Source organism: Pezoporus occidentalis, unplaced genomic scaffold, assembly GCF_034315485.1.
Source record: "Pezoporus occidentalis ecotype Australia unplaced genomic scaffold, CSIRO_AGI_Poc_V1 ctg41, whole genome shotgun sequence".
NCBI classification, from domain to species: domain Eukaryota; kingdom Metazoa; phylum Chordata; class Aves; order Psittaciformes; family Psittacidae; genus Pezoporus; species Pezoporus occidentalis.
Window position 1 is genome coordinate 324496 of NW_026915736.1, and position 20931 is coordinate 345426.

The window sequence follows — 20931 nt, forward strand, 5'->3', positions numbered from 1 at the left end:
CTTCCAGTCACTGCTGTTGCCTTCTGTGACTTGGGCAGCATGACTGGAGCACTTGCTGGTGAGCACTGAGATGAAAAGATACATTATGTAGCTCTTTTCACAGTGTCACCTGAGCCTTGGATGGCAAGTCATTCTATAAAATGATGACTATGTATGTATATATATATAAATGTGAATTATTCTGGGGGATCATTTGGAGGGCAAATTAAGTAGTTTTAGCTGTGTTTCTGTTATGAACATTTTTAAAATACAGTGTAACTCTTGTCACAGCAAATTTTTGTGCAGAACTCAGTAACAAGTGGAATATTTCCTATGTTTATTGAATTCAGAATGTTTTTGTACTTAAAATAAGCTGAATAAGGGAACTGAGCTCCACATGAAAAGATCTTGTGACTCTTCACAAGGCACATGTGAAACTAAACATATGCACACAGCAAAACTGCGTCTCTCCTGTTGTGATTCATGTACTTCTCTGATGTAGCACTAGGGGAAGGAGAATTCTGTGGCAAATCAAAAGGGGTGAATTATGAGCATTTGAAAAGTTTGGGTTTGTTTGTGGTTTGTTTTTTTGTTGTGTTTTTGTTTTTGGTTTGTTTTTTTAAAGTGCTAATAATGCTGTTCTCACTTTTGTAAGTATATTGATCTTTCCTTTTCAGATTCATCTATCCTCATGAAATATTTTTTTGTTTGTTTCAGTTGTGGTTTATTCTTGCTATTTATCTGTATGTGATACTGTGCTCAAAGGAAACCTAGCACTACAGTAAACAAAAAAGTAGGTGAAATCAGATCTTTACAAGTGAAAGAGAGGTCTGATTGCAACTAGCCAGTTTAAATGAAGGTCTGCTCCTTATAAAAGAAAGAAAGAGTTAGTGAACTGTATTAGAAATGTCATTGCAATTACGAAATGGTATAAATTATTATACCATTGTTCATAGATTTATTATACTTTCTAAGAACAGAGAATTGGTAGCAGCCTGTCAGTTTTGGATAATTAATTTATGCAAGGAAGAATGAGGGTATTAATCTTTACAACCCATTGATATTAAGTTTAAAAACTACTGTCATCCATTTATCATGATGATGTGAAGTTTTTAGATTCATATAAGTAAATTGAAATGTGCTATTGCATTTGATGCATGAATTACCAGGAAGCTACTTTTGATATGCTTGTAATTTTATGTTGGTGAATCTTAAGTTTTATCCTCAATTGCCTTCATAAACTGACTCTTCAGTGTCTCTTTCTTGATGCAGTTAGGCTGAAAATATTTAATGATGCTCCTTTTCTAATATTGATTCTTCTGTGTTAATTTACTACCCTCTATTCAAAACTATATTAATAAACTTTCTGGATATAGATGGAAAATCTCAAATGTCAGTGTTTCCTTCCTTTGTATACATATTTTCATCTTCTGATGATGATGTGTAATTGCAATGTCAAGTTAATTGCATTATTAAATATTTTAATATTATCATGTTTTAGAAAACCAGTAAGAGCTAGATCTTTTAGTCTAAGAGTTAGCTACTACAATGACTACATTGGTAATAAAAGCATATACAGAATATATATATATATATATATATATATATATATATATATATACAGAAAATTCTCAGGATCTGTTTTTTTTCCTTTCTGTGGTCTTGAAGAGCTTGAATGGCAGATCCTTGTGCTGCTTTTCTGTCCTCTTCTTAGTATCCTTGCCCAAACAATGATTATCCCATCTACTGAAACTTCTCTCCAGCCTTTCATAATATCTGAGTTTTGGTTTGTTATTTAGTCTTTACAATATTAGTTCCTCTTTTTGCCAAAATTGAAGTTTAATGTTTTCTTAAAAATACTTCCTTGCTCATCTCTGTTCTCATCCCTCCTCATGTATTGTAACGCAGGCAACATAGACTTTCTCCTGTTGTGTTCTCAGTGTAATGATGTCTCTGCTCTCTGCCATTTCAAATACTTCCTTAAAATAAAATTTACCTAAAATGCATTTTGCTTCTTGTAGCCGCAACACTTTCAATAGATTTTTTTTTTTTTTAGTGTAAATGAATTCTAAATAGTAACTTATAGTCATTAGATGTTGAGATGGTTTTGTCTAATGTCTAGTTTGTTGTTTCTCTACCAGAAATTCTTTTACTTGCCATTTACTTGATGGAATGAGAGTGAGTTGAATGACTTACATGTGTGCCTCAGTTAAGGATTTGTGTAACTCCCCTGTTCAGTTTCTGCTGCTATCAGTTGATAGTGGTAAATGTGGACATTTAACATCAGCACATCAATCTGCAGTAAAATCTGGAGAAGGTTTCATTTTTATACTGTGTACATCATACTTATGTACAGATGTGCCCCACAGTTCAACTCCGTGCAGAAACTGGACTGAAGTGTCTTAGATAAGGACTTCTGAGGCTGCTAAGGCAATTCTGTGATAGGACTAAAGATCATTCAAGCTGACTTGAGTAGGCAAAAGGGAGTTTTTTTTGGTTGTTTTTTTTTTTTTTGTTTTTTTTTTGGTTGTTTTTTTTTTTTACTAAAGAATTGGAACAAATCACTCCTGGCAAGAGGGAGAGTCATATTTCACTGTCCTGTAATAATCTTGTTGCACTGTGATCTACAGACTTTCACAGGAAATCCAGGGAAAAGTTGACTCTCCCAGTCAATGGAGTTGAGAAGAGCATACTCCAAATGCAGTGCGTGCGAGAAATTTCCTAAAAGTCTGAAATTGTGCAGCCTAGAAATTTGTTCCCAATATCTTAATTTTTCATTTGGAATCTAAGTGTATGTTTAAGTTTTTCCAAGCATAAACAGTGAGATACCACAGCATTAGAACAGAAGACAGAAGTTGCCTTTTAATGTAAACTTGTGCATCAGAAATTACTTTTACTTCATGGAAAGTAGCAAAAGGTAGGATGTTATTGTAAAGCTGTTGGAACAAGCAGGTTTTGTGGGTGCAAATGGCCCCCCAAAAAAACCCAAAACCCACCAAACCAAAAAAAACCCACCACAACAAAACAAACAAACAAACAAAAACCCCAAACCCTAACATTTTTGGCTGCTTTATTAGTAGCTTTTATTTGATTTTAGTGAAGCTTCCCTAGGGGAAAATGGAAGACCTGGTAAAGTCAGTCTCATCTCTGCCTGACAGGATCATGAAACAGATTCTCCTGGAAACCATGAAAAGGCACGTGAAAAACGATGAGGTGGTTAGTGACAGCCAACATGGCTTCACTAAGGGCCAATTTGGTGGCCTTCTATTATGGGGCTATAGAAATGATGGATAGGAGCATCAGGATCTGATGTCATCTACCTGGACTTGTGCAAAGCATGTGACACTGTCCTGCATGACATCCTTGTCTCTAAACTGGAGACACATAAATTTGATGGATGGACCACTTGGTGGATAAGGGTAAACTCATGAATCTGGAAGAGTAAGACAGGAAAGAGCTGTACGAAACCTAAATTAACAAAACCTCTGCAACCAATCATAAAATAGAAATTTACAGAAAGCCTATAAGGAATACAAACAATGCAGGCAGAGATAGGGTTGAGACACAAGTCCACCACCTGGGAATTTCAATGTATCAACTGAACCACACAGCTTAGTGTCGTCAGCAAACTTGATGAGGGTGGACTCAATACCACTGTCCATGTCACCAACAAAGATGTTGAACAGGATATGTCCCAACACTGATCCCTGAGGGACACCATTCGTTCCTGATCTCCAATGGGACATTGAGCCATTGACCGCAACTCTTTGTGTGTAGCCATCCAGCCAAGTCCTTATCCACCGAGTGGTCCATCCATCAAATTTATGTCTGTGATCACCTTTTTTTTAACCTTATAATATTGCTACATCTTCTGTTAAAAAAATGCTTGACAAATAGCATTTAAATACAATGAATCTTAAGGCCAGGCCTTGGTCTGTAAGTATTTATGGCATTAAATTTTAGATTTTGATCAGGCTCATGTTTCAAATCACTTTGGACAGCTACAATCATTAAGATGGCAATCTGGACAGTTAAAGTCACTCAAAATAAACTACAAAATATACTGTAAATACTTGGGTGAGAGGTAAGGGAGTGATTCAGATTTCTGGCTTGCTTGTATCTCTTGGTGTAGTTTGTTTTCCATCAATGGTTTAAAGTTCTGGTTCAGTTTATTACTACTTTTCCAGTCTATGTAGCATGTTTACAGATGAGAGCATCACAAAAATTGCCAATTACAGGTTCACTTTTAGTGTAGCTATGGAGATAGGGGAGAAGAACAAGATGCTATTCAGACGCTTAAGAGTACATTTTATGTTTTCATGCTGGGTTTTTGTCACCTGCACTAGCAAAATGCCATGCCATGCTTTTTCAAAGAGCTGTAAGAATCTAAGTAGAAGTACATGCACTTAAGGTGAAACAGTATTGAAACAGGAAGGTAAATTATACAGTGGGTTTCAATACCATTTATCTCAAGTTTGTTTAGCCCAACTAGCATGTGCTTCTGGATAGTAAATAATTCGCTAAAACAGTTGAGCTCCTTCTTTGTGGTTCTCACCTGTGGCATAACAAAATGGCTTTGAATTTTTCCCTTTTTGATGAAGGCTTGCAGAGCTGTAGACGATCAGAGCAAGTCATTCAGTGAGCAGGCAGGAGTAAGAAGCTAGGCAGTGCAGTTCAGCTGTGGACTTAGTCATTTGGATTATTAAAGTTTCCATACCAAACTGAAATTTCATATTTAATTCCATATTGAATTTCAGGAAGTTGTTGCTGAGATGTGGTTATCTGCAAGATTTGTTTCTTATCACAACCTTTGTGTAAATTGCTGGCAGCCTCTTCCAGATTTTTAAAGGCTCATGCATTTGGAATTCACTTTGTATTTGATGTGGCTGAGTTCAGATTTGGCAGCCTTTGGAGCATGGTCAAAGATACATGGGTTTGATGCAGACTGGGAATAATGTTTTGTGCATGTATTTCCTAACAGGTTGGTTGCTAATAGCTTTCCGGGTGCAGCTGTGGCAGTAGCTTTTAATGGTTTTGTGCAGCTATGCAGGAGTTGATCTGCTTGCTTAATGTAATGGGGCCTACTGGCAGCATATGCAAGTGTTCTAAAAAATGGTATCTAAATAAGCACAACCAAATGATAATGGAAGATTTTTTTGATCAGTGGTGCTAAGAGTTATTTTGTGATTCTGTGCTACTATGGAATTTGCCAGATTTGCCAGTCTGGATTGCCAGACTTGTTTCTAGGATAGGAGACAAAATCTTTAACTGGGAGAGCAGGTTCCAGTTGTGTTGTAGTTCTGAAACTCCTGGAATGTGCTTTTCCTACTGACCGCCAGCTAGGCTAATGTGCAGCATGTCCAACCTATATTTGCTATCAAAATGAAACTTGAGAAAACAGACATATGTACCTGCATGTGCAGCAAAAGTTGATGGTTAAATGTGATGTATTCCTTTAAGCTCCTCTCTTGAGAACTTGATAACAAGCAATAAGGTACTAATGAAGTTTTCTTGACAGCAAGGTAGCCTGCCTTTTGGAACCTCCAGTTGTGTCTGCTACAGGTTGCACAAGTTCTGATGTGTCTGAGCTGCTGTTGTCAATAAGGTTAGCAGAGATATTAAATTTGGCCCCAGAAACATTGTGCATGTTAGTTTAAACCTTTAAAACCAAACAAAACCCCAGCCCCCCAAAAATGCTCAAACCAACATCACCACCACCCCTCCACCACCACCAAAAATCATGCCAGCTTACACTTCAGTGGAAAAAACTGACCTAATGGAAAGGCAGCCTGTCTTTCTGCAAGTTTGATACTTTGAGAGAGAACTATTTGCAACAGTAAACAATGCAATTTGAGGATAAGGCTTCCACCAGGAAAACTGATAAATTTATCACAGCTTAAAATTTGTCATTTTTGATGGAAGACTTTGGAGTTTCCTACCCCAAATTATTTCTTGTCAATTAGTTTTCCCTCTGTTAACATTTGCCCTATCTGTGGGTTGGCTATTCTGTCAAACAGAATTATTTGGTGTTCATCAGATATTCACTGTAGCAGATATAGAGCTGTTACAAGAGAATATTATCATAAAGTCAGTGTTTTCACCTGGACAATTATCAGAGTGGCAGATGGCTATTACCTTTTGACAATATTTTCTAGACATAAATGGAATAGCTACCATTTAACATAATATGGTCTGCTTTGTTGCACACATTGTAAAACAGATAATGCAAAAGGTCTCCAGTTATACAGCACTGATCCATGAAAAGGAAGTAAGTAATAAATTTTAATGTTTGTTAATTCTTAAATTCTTAAATCTTTTGTTAAATCTTTTGAAGGTGCTAAATTGACCAAATCCTAAACTGATTCAAAGACAGGTGTGGAGTGTTCCCTAGTAATTGCAGATTTTTTTCTTCAGGCTTTTAGTCCAAACCACGAAAAGGGCCAGGTCTTCATGCAGTAGCATTTCCACTGACATTAATAACCAGGATATCAGCTGTACATCGATTTTTAAGATACGTGCTATGAACTCTTTCTGTGTAATCTGCCTAGTTATTTCACTGTTCAAAAAGCTTTCATTTTTAGTGAGATAAGACTGGAGCTCAGTGGAAAACTGTGTAATTCCTGGCATAAACTAATTCCTCTACGTAATCTGTTATTCAGAGAACATTGCTTTTGCCATTTTAGACTTAAGGATTTATGATATATCAAGACCTTTCTGAGTTTTTAAGAGATATTTTCATGAAATTAAATAATATTTTAGCTAGATTTGGATTTTCAATGCAGAATTTAGAAAGCAACAATAAATTTTCCATTTCACCGCCACAGAGGGGCAGAAAACAGATTTATTTATGCCCTGTTTAGGGCCAACTCATATTTCACCTAAGGCAGTAAAACTGCAGACTTCAGCTCTTCTCTTTTGGCAGAGCAAATGATATGGAAAATTGAATCTCTGCTTCTACTGAGAACTACATCACTGAGAATACAACTCCTGGTTTAGCCTCTATCTACTTTAATTCATCAGCTGTGTGAGCAACTCTGCCTTCATATGGGGCAAGTGGTGCACAAAAGACCAAACAAAGGCTTGTGGAGCATTTTGTGTATGATGCAGACTCCTGCTCATATGCTGAAGGAGAATGTTCTCTTGTCATTAAGAATTCTCCCCCCGCCAAGACAGTTCCAGTACACGGCTGAAAGGCTGATTGGAATGAAGAATCAAATGGCAGAATAAGAATTCCTAAGAAAAGTATCTCTTCTTTTGTAGTTCATCCACTGGAAAAACAAGCCTCACAAAATTTTTAGCTGAGGTTCATAAAGGTGACAGAAAGGGAAGCTGTCTTCCGCATTTTTTTGTGAGTATTCTGAGGAGAATAATAAATGCTTCGATTGTGCATTGCTATAAATGAAGGGAACCGACCCAGAGTATAAAGAAAGTGGTTTTCCTGTGTATTTTATGAACTGAATGCCACATAGGAAATCAGCCATATTTTTTTGTAGTAAGCCAAACAATTATTCGTTATCCAATAGCTGAAGGGAAGAGTGAAGAGTAATTACTATGTCTAAGATAAGAAACTGAGAAGGAAAGTCTAAGTTAAAGCTGACAGTTGGTGGCAAATATTCTGAAGAATTTTATGATCAAATCTGTAAAAGGACTTGCTGATGCAGAGAAGGGTGTTTCAGTAATTGTAGAGCCTGGATAGGTCTGCCTTAGCCCAGGGTCTTTTTGGCTGGCAGTTTTTATTGTTTTTTCCCTCTATCACAGAATCAGAATTATTCTGGTTGCAAGGGACCTCAAGGTTTAGTCTGTCCTATTACTCACATTTGGGCCCACACTGTGTTTGGACCAAGAACAGAGATTTTACAACCTGTCTGAGCAACTGTTAATTATTCTAATAAACCTCATTGTCCTTCCAGTGATTTCCTCCCCACCCCCTTCAGATCCTCCCCTGTTTTATTTTGATTGTTATCTCTCATTCACCATCCTCACACCTCAGTGAAGAAGTAAAAGACAAGAGTCAATTAACCTATTCATGCAGAGTTAAGGTTACCTGGCAATGTTCTTCCAGCATGATGTGTTCACTATAACTTATATTTCTGAAAAATGGTATAGGAGATGAATGATGTATGCTGATTAATTCATGGCTTCTTTCATCTGCCTGAAGCACTTACTGTTTTAGGTGTAAATGTATTTAAATGGTGGAGGTGCTTTTTGGAGCAGTTAAGCAAAACTGGGTGTATAATGCAGGTCCACTGAAGTACTAGTTGTTATGGAAGAGGAAAGAGGAGGCATTTTTTAGTCCCCACATTTGTGATCAGATGTAAGAGATACATGTGTACTATGAGACTTCTAATATAAATAACGTAACATTGAACTGTCAGTCTTACCTGCAATAGCTGATAAAAAAAAATGTTGTCTAGTCCACTGCTGCCTAGTTTCCCAGTCTGGGCAAAATGGCATTCTGGTCAGTGTTACTGGGAGTTAACATGGGATTGAAGTGATTTATTGCATTATACTTGAAGAAGCTAAGTTCAATTTGTTTTGTTTTAGAAAGGTAAATGTGTTTAAGATGACTAGGCCAAATAAAAAGGCTTGGAGCAAGTTATATGAGTGCATGCCACCCCTACCTTTTTCTGGAGGAAAGTGTTTCCTTGGTTTTATAGCCCAGGAAAGAGTTGGAGTATGTAGGCACTGACCCCTGTGCAGCTGGGTACACTCACATTTTTGCTTTTTTCTGGCTTTTGTTTCTCTCTGGCCCATCCAGGTCTCCATGCTTATGGTCTACTTTTTCTCTGCCTTTCTTCTCTCCAGATCCTTACCTAAACATTGCTTGTATGCTTTTACAGTGTACTCCTCGTTTTCAGAGTTCTCTAGGCCTTGCTCATGTATAGTTCTAGGAAAGGAGAGAAACTTAAATATGCTGAGAATATAAGACACCGCTTCCTTCCTGGAATACAACTGGATGCTGAATGGGGAAGCTGACAGTCAAGGAAGCCTGTCTGTAGGCTGAATTTTGTGCCCAGGAAATGGCGAGCAAGGGTTGAAGCACAAGCAGTTACCATCTCAGATGAACCAAATCTTATTGTACTCATGTTAAAATAAATGAGGGAAAGAAATAAAACTGTTGAAAGGATTAATATTACTAAGAGGTTCTCAGTCATGCAGGGAGATAAATATTCTGTAATCTAAAACTATTAGCCAGTTAAACTGATGGTTTTGGGTTGCCAAGTATGTAATTAATACACAATTTAAAAAATGTTATTTTTAGAGATTTTTGTGTGTGTGTGTGTGTGTGATGTGATGGGGATTTTTTTGTTTGTTTCTTTTTCTCTTTTTAGCTTCCTTGGTTTAAATGCTAACATCTTGGGATCATTTATGCATATGTGAATGAAAATGAACCTTAAGGAGAGGCTGCCAACTCAATACTTTAATCACCTTAAGGTAAAATCTGTGAACAGAATCTTGTGTGAATAGAACAGAAGTTAATGTTTCAGACTACAAGTTGAAGTTTGAAGAAACATAAACAAGAAATTTATTATACAGTTCAATATGTTTCTTCTCTTTTCTTTCAGAAGTCATCTGTAGAGACTTGCACAAGTAGTGATAGATCCTGAAGAATTTTCAGTACCTTGCCAAGGGGGGTGCCTTTATGCCATTCCCTCTTTTCTCTGCCCACATTCACCTTCATTTTCCATTCCTTTTTCTCCTCTTGTCTTGTAGGTTTTGTCTTTCAGCCTCCAGCTCACTGTGTGAGATAGTCACCATATTTTTGTGTTTATGGTGCTTATGTCCATAACACTGGACACTTTATCTTACCTTTCTCCAGGTTAGCTCACTCTTTCCTGGGACTCTCTGGCATACTTCCTAGCTATGCTCTTTCAGGAAAATTTGTCCTTGCAGCCTAGTAGCCATTAACATGAAACATACTTATTAACTAAGAGGCTTTTCATGTCTGTTTTTCAAAATTTGATCTCTTTGCATCAATCTCTTTCAGGAAGAGATTGTCGTTGTTGCAGACTTCCTCAGTTTAAAATTAATATTAGTTTATTTTACCTAGCACCTGAAAACAAAAGCATTTGCACCCATTTCTCTGGATCAGTTAATTTCTGGTCTTCACAGGCAATTTGTTAAAGTGTTCCACCATGCTCATAATGAAGAATTACTCCCATCCCTCCCACTCCTCCATGCCCCTTACATTAAGTTCTAAGTTTTCTTTGCTTCAGTTTCTGACCAATAGCCTGTTGGTGCATTTGCCCAGCTTGTCGCAGTTGCTCTGAGTGGCAGCCCTGTCCTCTAGAGTACCAGCCAGCCAGTCTAGCACCAGGCTTGCTGAAGATGCGTTCTGTTATTGCTTAAAGTGTTAATGAAGAAGTTAAGCACTGTCAGCCTCAGAGTCCCTTCCTGAAGAGCAGCTGCCCTAAGTAGCCTCCAGTTTAACTTTGAAGTACTGACCATTTGTCTGTGAGCCTGATGGTCTGACTGCTGATTCATCCACCTTGTTCTTCACCCACCCAGATGCTATCACTCTAGTTTTTCTGTAAAGAGACTGTGTAAAAAATGTTCTTGAAGTAAGCAATAATCAATGCACTTTCCTCATCCACAGAGCCAGTCTTATGTCACTGAAAGCAATCAGTTTGGCCATGCTTGATTTGCTCTTGGTAAATCAATGCTGTTTATTCATTATCATCTTCCTGTCCTTCAAGGCCTGAAAGTGCCTTCCATGAAATCTTATTCAATATTTTTTCCAGGAATTGATATGAAGCCTTAGCCTGTAACTTTCTGGATCCTCCTCCTTGTCTGACATCACACTTATGTGCATTTTATACTATAGGTGTACATGTCTAAAATATTTTGGAAGCACCATGCATGCAGTTGAGTAAATATCAGACCTGAGAGTCCATTGAGAGTCCTGCCTCTCAATGCCACTCTTAGTCTGAGGTAGAATGAGAGTGTTCTCAGATGGATTAGCAACAAATAATATTAGAAATTATCATCTAGTTTCTTAGTTTTTACAGATAAAATATGTTTAGTAATACAATCAGAGAAGAAATTACTTTCCTTGTTCTGAGTGATTTTTTTTTCCACTTTTTTATTAATTTAAAAACTGTTCTGTTGAAGTTCCCAGGGTCTTTAAACATGAAGTGATCACCAGTGATTAATTTTTTGAAAAGTGTATATGACACTATCTTGCTTGTAGAGTGTGGATATTACATTAAAAGAGCCCCAAGTGCCAAGAAAATCTGTTTCATAAGATTGCTCATTGGGTATTCCCTGAACTTCAGTAGGTAGCAAAAAGGTGGGAATTTAATGCAACTTCTTTTTTTGTTCTGAATATAGGAGGACTGATAGCGTGGAATGGTATACTGGGACTTACCCCTTCCACTTATTGGTCCTGTTCTTTTAACTTTGCATCAGAAGTTGCTAAATCTAAGTATGTATATTATTAATAAATATTTGCTTTCAAAACTCTTTTGGGGATTCACCAAAGCATTGTGAGTCTGTAGAAGCATGTCTGTTACCGTACTAGGTAGTGCCATTATTGGAAACATTGGAATCCTTTTCTGCAGAACACTATAAGGTACCAGCACATCCAGGGAATAGGAGTGGTCTGAAAGGAAGTTTATTTTTTGTAAAAAGCTGCTTTGCTTCCCATTTTATCATGTGAATGTATGGCAAAAGATAGAAATCATTTTGGTCAGGCTAAACTATCGCTGCATACTTGTGCATCTAATTTTATGGTTTGGGGTTTGCAGAAAAGTACTTTTTATTTTCCATCTTGTCTTCAGGAGACCAAACTGATTTTTCTAATACTTTTTAATATACTGTATTTCTTAAATTTCCTTTTTTTTTTTTCCTGGCATATCTCCATTTGGTCCACAATTTTCTTGAACTGAATGGGAAAACTTAAATAAAAAGTGATTCAACTCAGACCTGATAAATGCCAAGTGGAGTGGAAGGTCATCACATGTCTTTTTCTTCAGATGAAATGCAAAGGAAGCACTATTGATTTTGTCCCAGAGACAGTCTGAGTCATGGCTTTGTCAAAGACAGCTTTAGTATCCACTAGTTGGCTCAGCTGAGATATGATTTTTGGCCAGTACAACTACACCAAGATCCCAGAGGAAAATCGGAAGGTACAGTGAGCCACTCTTCATAATTGACTTGACTGTGGCAATTTGACAATTTCTTTAAACATCTATCAATCCACTGTTACAACTAACTCTTATAGCAGACACTGACTAATGACAGAGAGATGGTACATCATCCTAGCGTTCATTTTTCTGCTTTGGAAAGTAGGATACTTGGACGAAAATCAAAAGTTGATCTAATGTATCATTGTATAGGATAATGTATAATTGTATAGGAGGAAGCATCTGTAAGAAAGATGAAGGTTAAAATAGCCTCAGCTGGACTGTGATCAGTGCTGATTTCTATTTGACGTACTAAGGCAAATGTATAAACTTGTTTGTGCCTTGAGAAAATGAAGTTAAGCAAGGTTTTCTTGACTGTGAACTACCTCATCTGGAAAGAGCTTCAGAACATTGAGAGAGACTGTGTATTGCCTATAGATATTTGGAAAAGCAACCACTGTGTAGTACCTGTATGTGCGGGCAGGGTCATTTATACTTACTGAGTGCACATATTGTCTGTTCATTCTGTTCTCAACTGACCCCTTAACATGTAGGCAGTGCATGGATATAGAAAGAAAACACGTTGCGCAACTTTTGTAGTACAGGGTGGATAGACAATATAAAGTTAATTAAATCTGTGTCTGTCTTCTTTGAAACAAAGTATCTGGAAGGATATACCACATTCTAATTTATATTCCTTGATATTATTATGGGCGTTGATAGTTAAGATTCTAAAATTACTTAAAAGTAGGCTTAGCAATTTGGAAGGAAGCAACTAGTTGGGATCTCAGACCACAACATCCAGGTCTAATTGCATTTCCATTAGTATCTGACCTCAAGTTTGCTTTTTCCTTTCTCCATAAAAGTGTTGTGGCTGATATCTCTTAAAAGGTTTGAAAATTTTGAGCTTTCCGTCCTGTGTTCCATTCATACAATATTTCCATTAGGCCACATGCAATACTTTTTTTTCTTTCAATTCACTTGACATCTACCTGGACTTGTGCAAAGGATTCGACACTGTCGCACATGACATCCTTGTCTCTAAATTGGAGAGACATCAATTTGATAGGTGGATCACTCAGTGGATAAAGAACTGGCTGGATGGCCGGATGCAAAGAGTTGTGGTCAATGGCTCAATGTCCGGCTGGAGACCAGTAACGAGTGGTGTCCCTCAGGGATGGGTGTTGGGACCGGTCTTGTTCAACATCTTTGTCAGTGACATGGACAGTGGGATTGAGTGCACCCTCAGCAAGTTTGCCAACGACACCAGGCTGTGTGGCTTGGTTGTTACACTGGAGGGAAGGAATGCCATCCAGAGGGACCCCGACACTTGTGAGGTGGGCCAATGACAGCCTCATGAAGTTCAGTTAAGCCGAGTGTAAGGTCTTACACCTGGGTCGGAGCAATCCCAGGCACAGCTACAGGTTGGGCAGAGAAGAGATTCAGAGCAGCCCTGTGGAGAAGGACTTGGGGGTGCTGGTTGATGAGAAAATGAGCATGAGCTGGCAGTGTGCACTTGCAGCCCAGAAAGCCAGCCATATCCTGGGCTGCATAAAAAGGAGCGTGACCAGCAGGTTGAAGGAGGTGATCCTGCCCCTCTACTCTGCTCTTGTGAGACCTCACCTGGAGTATTGTGTGCAGTTCTGGTGTCCTCAACATAAAAAGAACATGGAGCTGTTGGAACAAGTCCAGAGGAGGGCTACGAGGATGATCAGGGGACTGGAGCACCTCCCATATGAATACAGGCTGAGAAAGTTGAGTCTGTTCAGCCTAGAGAAGAGAAGGCTGTGTTTCAGCCTGGAGAAGAGAAGGCTGCGTGGAGACCTCATAGCAGCCTTCCAGTATCTGTAGGGGGGCGACAGGGATGCTGGGGATGGACTGTTCATTAGGGACTGTAGCAATAGGTCAAGGGGTAACAGGTTAAAACTTAAATAGGGGAAGTTTAGATTAGATATAAGGAAGAAATGTACCAAGTGAAATCTCCATAATGGAAAACTGTAGTTAACTCATTATTTTGTGTGATATACATGCCATAGAATCATAGAATCATAGAATAGTTTGTGCTGGAAAGGTCCTTAAGATCATCTAGTTTCAACACCCCTGACATGGGCAGGGACACCTCACACTAAACCATGTCACCCAAGGCTCTGTCCAACCTGGACTTAAAAACCACCAGGGATGGAGCATTCACAACTTCCCTGGGCAACCTATTCCAGTGCTTCACTAAGAGTAAAAAAATTCCTTCCTTATATCCAATCTAAACTTCCCCTGTTTAAGTTTTAACCCGTTAACCCTTGTCCTATCACTGCAGTCCTTAATGAATAGTCCGTCCCAAGCATCCCTGTCGCCCCCCTACAGATACTGGAAGGCTGCTATGAGGTCTCTGCACAGCCTTCTCCAGGCTGCACAACCCCAACTCTCTCAGCCTGTTTTCTTATGGGAGGTGGTCGAGTCCCCTGGTCATCCTTGTGGCCCTCCTCTGGACTTGTTCCAACAGCTCCATGTCCTTTTTATGTTGAGGACACCAGAACTGTACGAAATAGTCCAAGTGAGTTCTCATGAGAGCAGAGTAGAAGGGCAGGATCACTTCCTTCAGCCTGCTGGTCACGCTCCTTTTGATGCAGCCCGGGATATGGCTGGTTTTCTGGGCTGCGAGTGCACACTGAAGCCAGCTCATGTTCATTTTCTCATCGACCAACACCCCCAAGTCCTTCTCTGCAGGGCTGCTGAGTCTCTTCTCTGCCCAACCTGTAGCTGTGCCTGGGATTGCTCCAATCGAGGTGTAGGACCTTACACTTGGCATAGTTAAAATTCAAAAGGTTGGCATCGGCCCACCTCACAAGCGTGTCAAGGTCCCTCTGGATGGCATTCCTTCCCTCCAGGGTATCAACAAAAACACACAGCCTGGTGTCATTGGCAAACTTGCTGAGGGCACACTCAATCCCACTGTCCATGTCGGCGACAAAGATGTTAAACAAGACCTGTCCCAACACCGATCCCTGAGGGACGCCACTCGTTACTGGTCTCCAGCTGGACATTGAGCCATTGACCACAACTCTTTGCATCTGGCCATCCAGCCAGTTCTTTATCCACCGAGTGATCCATCCATCAAATTGATGTCTCTCCAATTTAGAGACAAGGATGTAATGCGGGACAGTGTCGAATGCTTTGCACAAGTCCAGGTAGATGACATCAACTGCTCTACCCCTGTCCATCAGTTCCATCGTCCCATCATAGAAGGCCACCAAATTGGTCATGCAGGATTTCCCCTTAGTGAAGCCATGCTGGCTGTCACCAAGCACCTTGTTGTTTTTCATGTGCCTTAGCATGCCATCCAGGAGAATGTGTTCCAAGATTTTGCCAGGCACAGAGGTGAGACTGACTGGTCTGTAATTCCCTGGGTCATCCATTTTCCCCTTCTTGAAAGTGTGGGTTTATTTCCCTTTTTCCAGTCGTCGGGAACTTCACCTGACTGCCATGATTTTTGAAATATGATGGACAGTGGCTTAGCAACTTCATTTGCCAGCTTCCTCAGGACCCGCAGATGGATTTCATCAGGTCCTATACATGATTATTACTATATCGTACTTTATTTCAGTTATACTGTTCTCAACGTATGGGGTTTACCTTTTTTCTGATTGTGTTCTGCAATTTCCCAGTGTGGGAGGTGGGGTGAAGCAGGTGGTTGCATTTAATTTCTCATCCAAGAACTGGTGTCTAAGAGACTTTTTTACTTTCAGAGGTTCTGTGTCATTATGTGTTTCACATAGATTACCAGCATCTCCCTGCTAGTCCCAAGCTTTGTGTTCTTTTCTGTGCCAGAAATGTTAAATTTTGAATGTATATATGTTTGGTCAGACAGAACGTGATTGTAGTGTGTGTATGTTTTAATTTGTAAAGTAAAAATGTGTAAGCTTAGAATATGTTATAGCAAATCATGTAACTAGAGTTGGTAATAAACCAATTGCTGTAGAAAAGATGAAGCAAGAAATAATTTATTTCCTTAATGGAGCTTTATATTTCTGAGGTGGTGATGAATTTTAAACAGGAAAATTCTAATAAGGGAAGAATATTGAAGGAATGAAAGTATCATAACATAAAAAAGAGGTGCTATTATTAGGCAATGACAGAGGTAGCTGAAGGGGAGGAATATTCTTTGGAAAGAAAACATAATGAAATAAAGTTGCTTTACCAGGAAAGCCAGTGCTGTGTCATCATTTTAATATATTGATAAGTGATACTGTATGTATCACATAAATATTTGCACATATTTATTTGACCCTCACCAATAGCATATAAACCTATACATAGTAATACAGTAAATATATTGCTATAAATAAGAAATGTAAATCATATGTAAAATACGTAATCTATAATGATGCATATCACAATAATTTAATAAGTAGTAGCATAATTTTAATACCAGGCAAAAATACTGCTCATTCTATTCATCTAAGAGTTTGAGTCACCGTGAACATCATAACACATTGATATAAAACAAGGTAGTTTAATTGTTGGAGCAGTTGTTGACAGAGATTCATCTCATGGCAACTTTTGTCACTTAAGGCTTAAGAAAATTTCAAAAGTACATAACAGTTTTATTCCCATGAAATTTTCCTTCATTGTGCAAATATTTGCTATGTGCAAATATGTGCAAATATGTGAGATTTTGTGATTTTCAGATTTTTCACACTCTCTACTCAACATTTTATTGTTGCTGTTGCTTATAGGAGACTATTACCATACCTTTGAATTCTAAGATTCAGTAAGTTGTTTTAAGACTTTCAAGGACGGTTCAGTGTTCATTTTACATTGTAAGTTTTTTATCCAAGCTTGTGTTGGCCAATGCATTTCAATAGGGGGAGAAAAATGCGATCAACTCCATGTCTAAAATATGTCTGATCGTATAAGAGGCTCATCCTAAAAGAAATGTTGTTTTATTTGCAGAAAGCCATATTCTTGAGGACGTAAACAAGTGTATCATTGCACTGAGAGAGCAAAATGCAGACAATTTAGATCGTGCAGCAGGTGCAATCCGAGGTCGTGCTTCAAGAGTAGCTCATATTGTTTCGGGTGAGATGGACAATTACGAACCAGGGATTTACACTGAAGAAGTGATGTCAAATGTTCAGTATTTGACCAAGAGTGGTAAGTCTGATTTCTAAAATATATTCTTGGTTTCTTTCATGATATAAACTTCACTTTAAATACTTATTTTAATTTCACATTTACAGAGAATCCTGTGAATCTCTAATGCACTAATGAGTCACTATATGAGCTCTAATCTGCTTGCAGCATGTTATCCAATTATGATGATATCATGCAGTTCAAAAACAAATTTTTAAGATAAATTTTAATATGCACACCAAGATACCATTAGTCCTCCTGGCCACAGGGCCACACTGCCTGCTCGTAGTCAACTTACTGTCTACCAGTGTTCCCAGGTCCTTCTCAGCAGAACTGCTTTCTAGTAGGTCAGCCCCCAGCTGACTGGAGTTCTTACATAAATACACGTAACATGTTTGGAGACTTGTAACTAATGGGGCAGCAGCTTTCCACTTAGTTGTACTGGCCTCACCACATCTGTTGTAAGCAGATCAAAGGCAAACTCAGAGAAAGAGAAGCAGGTTCATGATTTGTGGGTACTACCACAAAACTTTAAGGACACTTGACAAGTGGTTAAATATTCCCAAATACTTTCAGTTTTGCTAAGCAAATTTGGAACTTACTAAAATGGTAAATAATGTCCATTTACTTTTTCATAACATTCAAAAAGAAGATATCCTGTATTGGAATACTCTTGTACTGTTAGGAGGGGTGTAACAGCACTATTCTATAAATGGTTTCTGTGGTCTACAACAGGTGTTGTTTATAGAAATGAATCTTTGGCCTTTCATGTATATTTCACATTAAAAAATATGTGGAGCTCCCAAGATTTCCATGTTTTCATTGATAGTGAGTCTGATAGTCAGGCAGTTAAATAATTGTTACTAGGAAATTTTCTGGCAAGTCTGAACATCTCCGGAATATAGGATTTAGCTTCATGAACTTAGAAGTCTAAATCCTAGCTCTTTCAGTCCAAACAAATTTCTTGTACTTTATATTTGACATCTACTCTATTTTACTGCAAGAAAAAAAAGAATTTTGTTGGAGCTTTTTCTTCATCAGTTCAAATACATCCAGGACAGAACTATCTTCATGTGAAAAGAGTCCTGACATTGCAATAAATTAGCAGAAGGGACAGAATAGTGAGAAGAATTTGAAATAGACTTGAATGATTTTATCATCTCTTCTGGCATTTTGATAAGAAAATCTGAGAACTTTCAACATGACATTCTTCTTTTCATAACTTCTGAAAGTGCTGTGACAAATACCAAGAGAATTAGCAGTTCTAGGAAAGCATGGTTTTGATACCCATGTAAAAGCTGAGCTCTTCATTCTTTAAACTGGTAATGTTTAAACACTATTTAGCTTAGGTATCTCTATAGAGGAGCCTTCAATCCCAGAGCAAGGGGAAACCCCGTGTCCAGGAACCTTAGTTCTGAGCAGCGAGAGTCACCAAGGGAGCCTCAAGACCTCGACAGGACTTGCCCAGGAGCCCGCAGATCTGCTGACGTGAGCAGGGACTCACAGGGGGTGGTGACAGGAGGGACGGCACTGCCCTGAGTGAGTAGAGCACAGCTCAGGGCAGCGTGAGCAACCAGGAGCGCTGGAGCAGGGCGTGGTGTGGAAGTTGGAGCAGGCAGCGTGAGTGGGTAGCGAGCACGATGGGGAGGACCTGGTCTGGGAGCTCTGCTCTGGCTGCCCCTGCGGTGGCAGTGTTGGCACCGGACAGAGCCAGTGAAAGGGGAGGCTGCAGCACAGACCTCCGAGTGTAGTTGATGCTTCCACTTGTCTATGGAGGCAGGAGTGCGTAATGGACACGGCTGCACTCGGTGTGCCCTGGTGGAGGTCCTCCTATAGCAGGGCCAGAGCTACGGGATACTGTCAGTAGGCTGAAAGATGTCAGGGAAGCTGAGAGGGAACTGGACTGCTTGCTCCAGGCCCAAACTGTGCAGGGGCCACAAGCGTCCACCATAGCGCGCACAGAAAAGGAGGGTCCAGGAGGCTGGGAGCTAGTAACAAATATAAAAACAACACAAAAAAAAGAAGGAAGAGGACAATTAAAAGCGAGGGTCTTCCTCCAAAATCTGATTTCCCCACGTAGAACTGCTTCACAGCGCTGCAGGGGGCTAAAAAGGAAACGCACACCGCACCAAATGAACAACCTGCTGATGCACCAGTAAAGAGGACCACTGCTGGTGCACCCAGGAAAGACTGGCGGGTCATAGTAGCAGGTGACTCTACTTTGAAGGGCACAGAGGCACCCATGTGTCTTCCTGACTCAGTCTTGAGGGAGGTGTTGCCTACCAGGGGCTCGGATCAGGGATTGTTGCTGAGAGGCTGCCTGGTCTAGGCATGTAATACTATTACATACTTCTAGTGTTCATGTGGGTGCTAGCGATACAGATAGCAGTAGCCTGGACAACATTAAGAAGGACTCCAGAGCCCTGGGAGAGGTGGTTAGGGTCTCTGGAGCTCAGATAGTTTTTCCATCAATCCTGCAGGTCAAAGGGGAGGACCTTGAAAAGGCTAGGTGGATTTGGCAGGTTAATAAATGGTTAGAACGGTGGTGCCACAGTCAGGGTTTGGTTATTTAGAACATGGGACTCGATTTGGGAGGCCAGATCTACTGGAGGCTGGTGGAGCTGCTCAAGGGGAAGAGCTTCTTCGGCAGGAGACTTGCCAGGCTGGTCAAGGTGGGTTTAAACTAGATGTGTTGAGGGAGGGGGTCATCGATCCATCGCCACACTCCCACTCAGTTGCCAGCACCTGTAATAAGTGCTTGGAGTGATGCAGAGCTGTTCCAGCCCCTCCAGCCCGGCTCAGTTGCCTCTGTACAAACATCAGTAGTATGGGAAATAAACAAGAGGAATTAGAGATGGGAGGGGGTGTTGCTATTTATGTCAGTGGTAGTCTGGAAAGAATGGAACTCCATCTGGGGACAGGTGATCAGTCAACAGAGAGTTTGTGGGTCAGGGTCAAAGGGAGAACAGTGATGGGGGCCATCACTGCAGGGATCTGTTACAGACTGCCTGATCAGGATGACTCTGTGGATGGAGCACTCTACAGAGAGATAGGAGCAGCCTCAGGCTCGCAGGTGCTTGTTCTCATGGGGGACTTGAAACATGCTGATACCTTCTGGAGGGATGGTACGGCTCGGCACAAGCAGTCCAGGAGGTTCCTCGGTTGTGTGGAAGACAACTTCCTCTTGCAAGTAAATAGAGGAGCCAACAAAGAGAGGTGCCATGCTTGACTTTGTGCTTACCAACAGCGAGGGGCTGATTGTAAATGTGATGCTCCAGGGAAGCCTTGGCTGTTGTGATCACAAGATGGTAGAGTTTGAGACCCTCAGGACAGTGAGAAAAGTGTGCAGCAAGCTCACTGCGCTGGACTTCAAGAGAGCAGACTTTGGCCTCTTCAGGAGCCTGCTCAGTAAGGTTCCTAGGAAAAAACCCTAAAGGGCCGGGGGCCCAAGACTTCTGGTTGATATTCAAGGATCACTTTGGTTGATATTCAAGGATCACCGAGCTGTTCCAAGCTCCGGAGCATTGTGTCCCGGCTAGAAGGAAGTACGGCAGGAGGGCCAGGAGACCTTCATGGATGGATAAGGCGTTGCTGAGGAAAAACTTAGAGGGGAAAAAAGAAGCTTATAGAAGGTGGAAGCAAGGACAGGTGGCCTGGGAAGAATACAGGGATGTTGTCCAGGAAGCTAGGGACCAGATTA

General features: G+C 40.0%; 1 protein-coding gene across 1 annotated transcript in view; it reads left to right on the forward strand.

Annotated features, from left to right (window-relative positions):
* The window catches only part of CTNNA3 (catenin alpha 3), a 453492-nt gene that overhangs the window by 320743 nt on the left and 111818 nt on the right, over window positions 1-20931 (forward strand). Inside the window, exon 10 of the mRNA XM_062633965.1 lies at window positions 17052-17252. Within this exon, the coding sequence (XP_062489949.1) occupies window positions 17052-17252 (201 nt within the window). The remainder of the gene's footprint in view (window positions 1-17051; window positions 17253-20931) is intronic.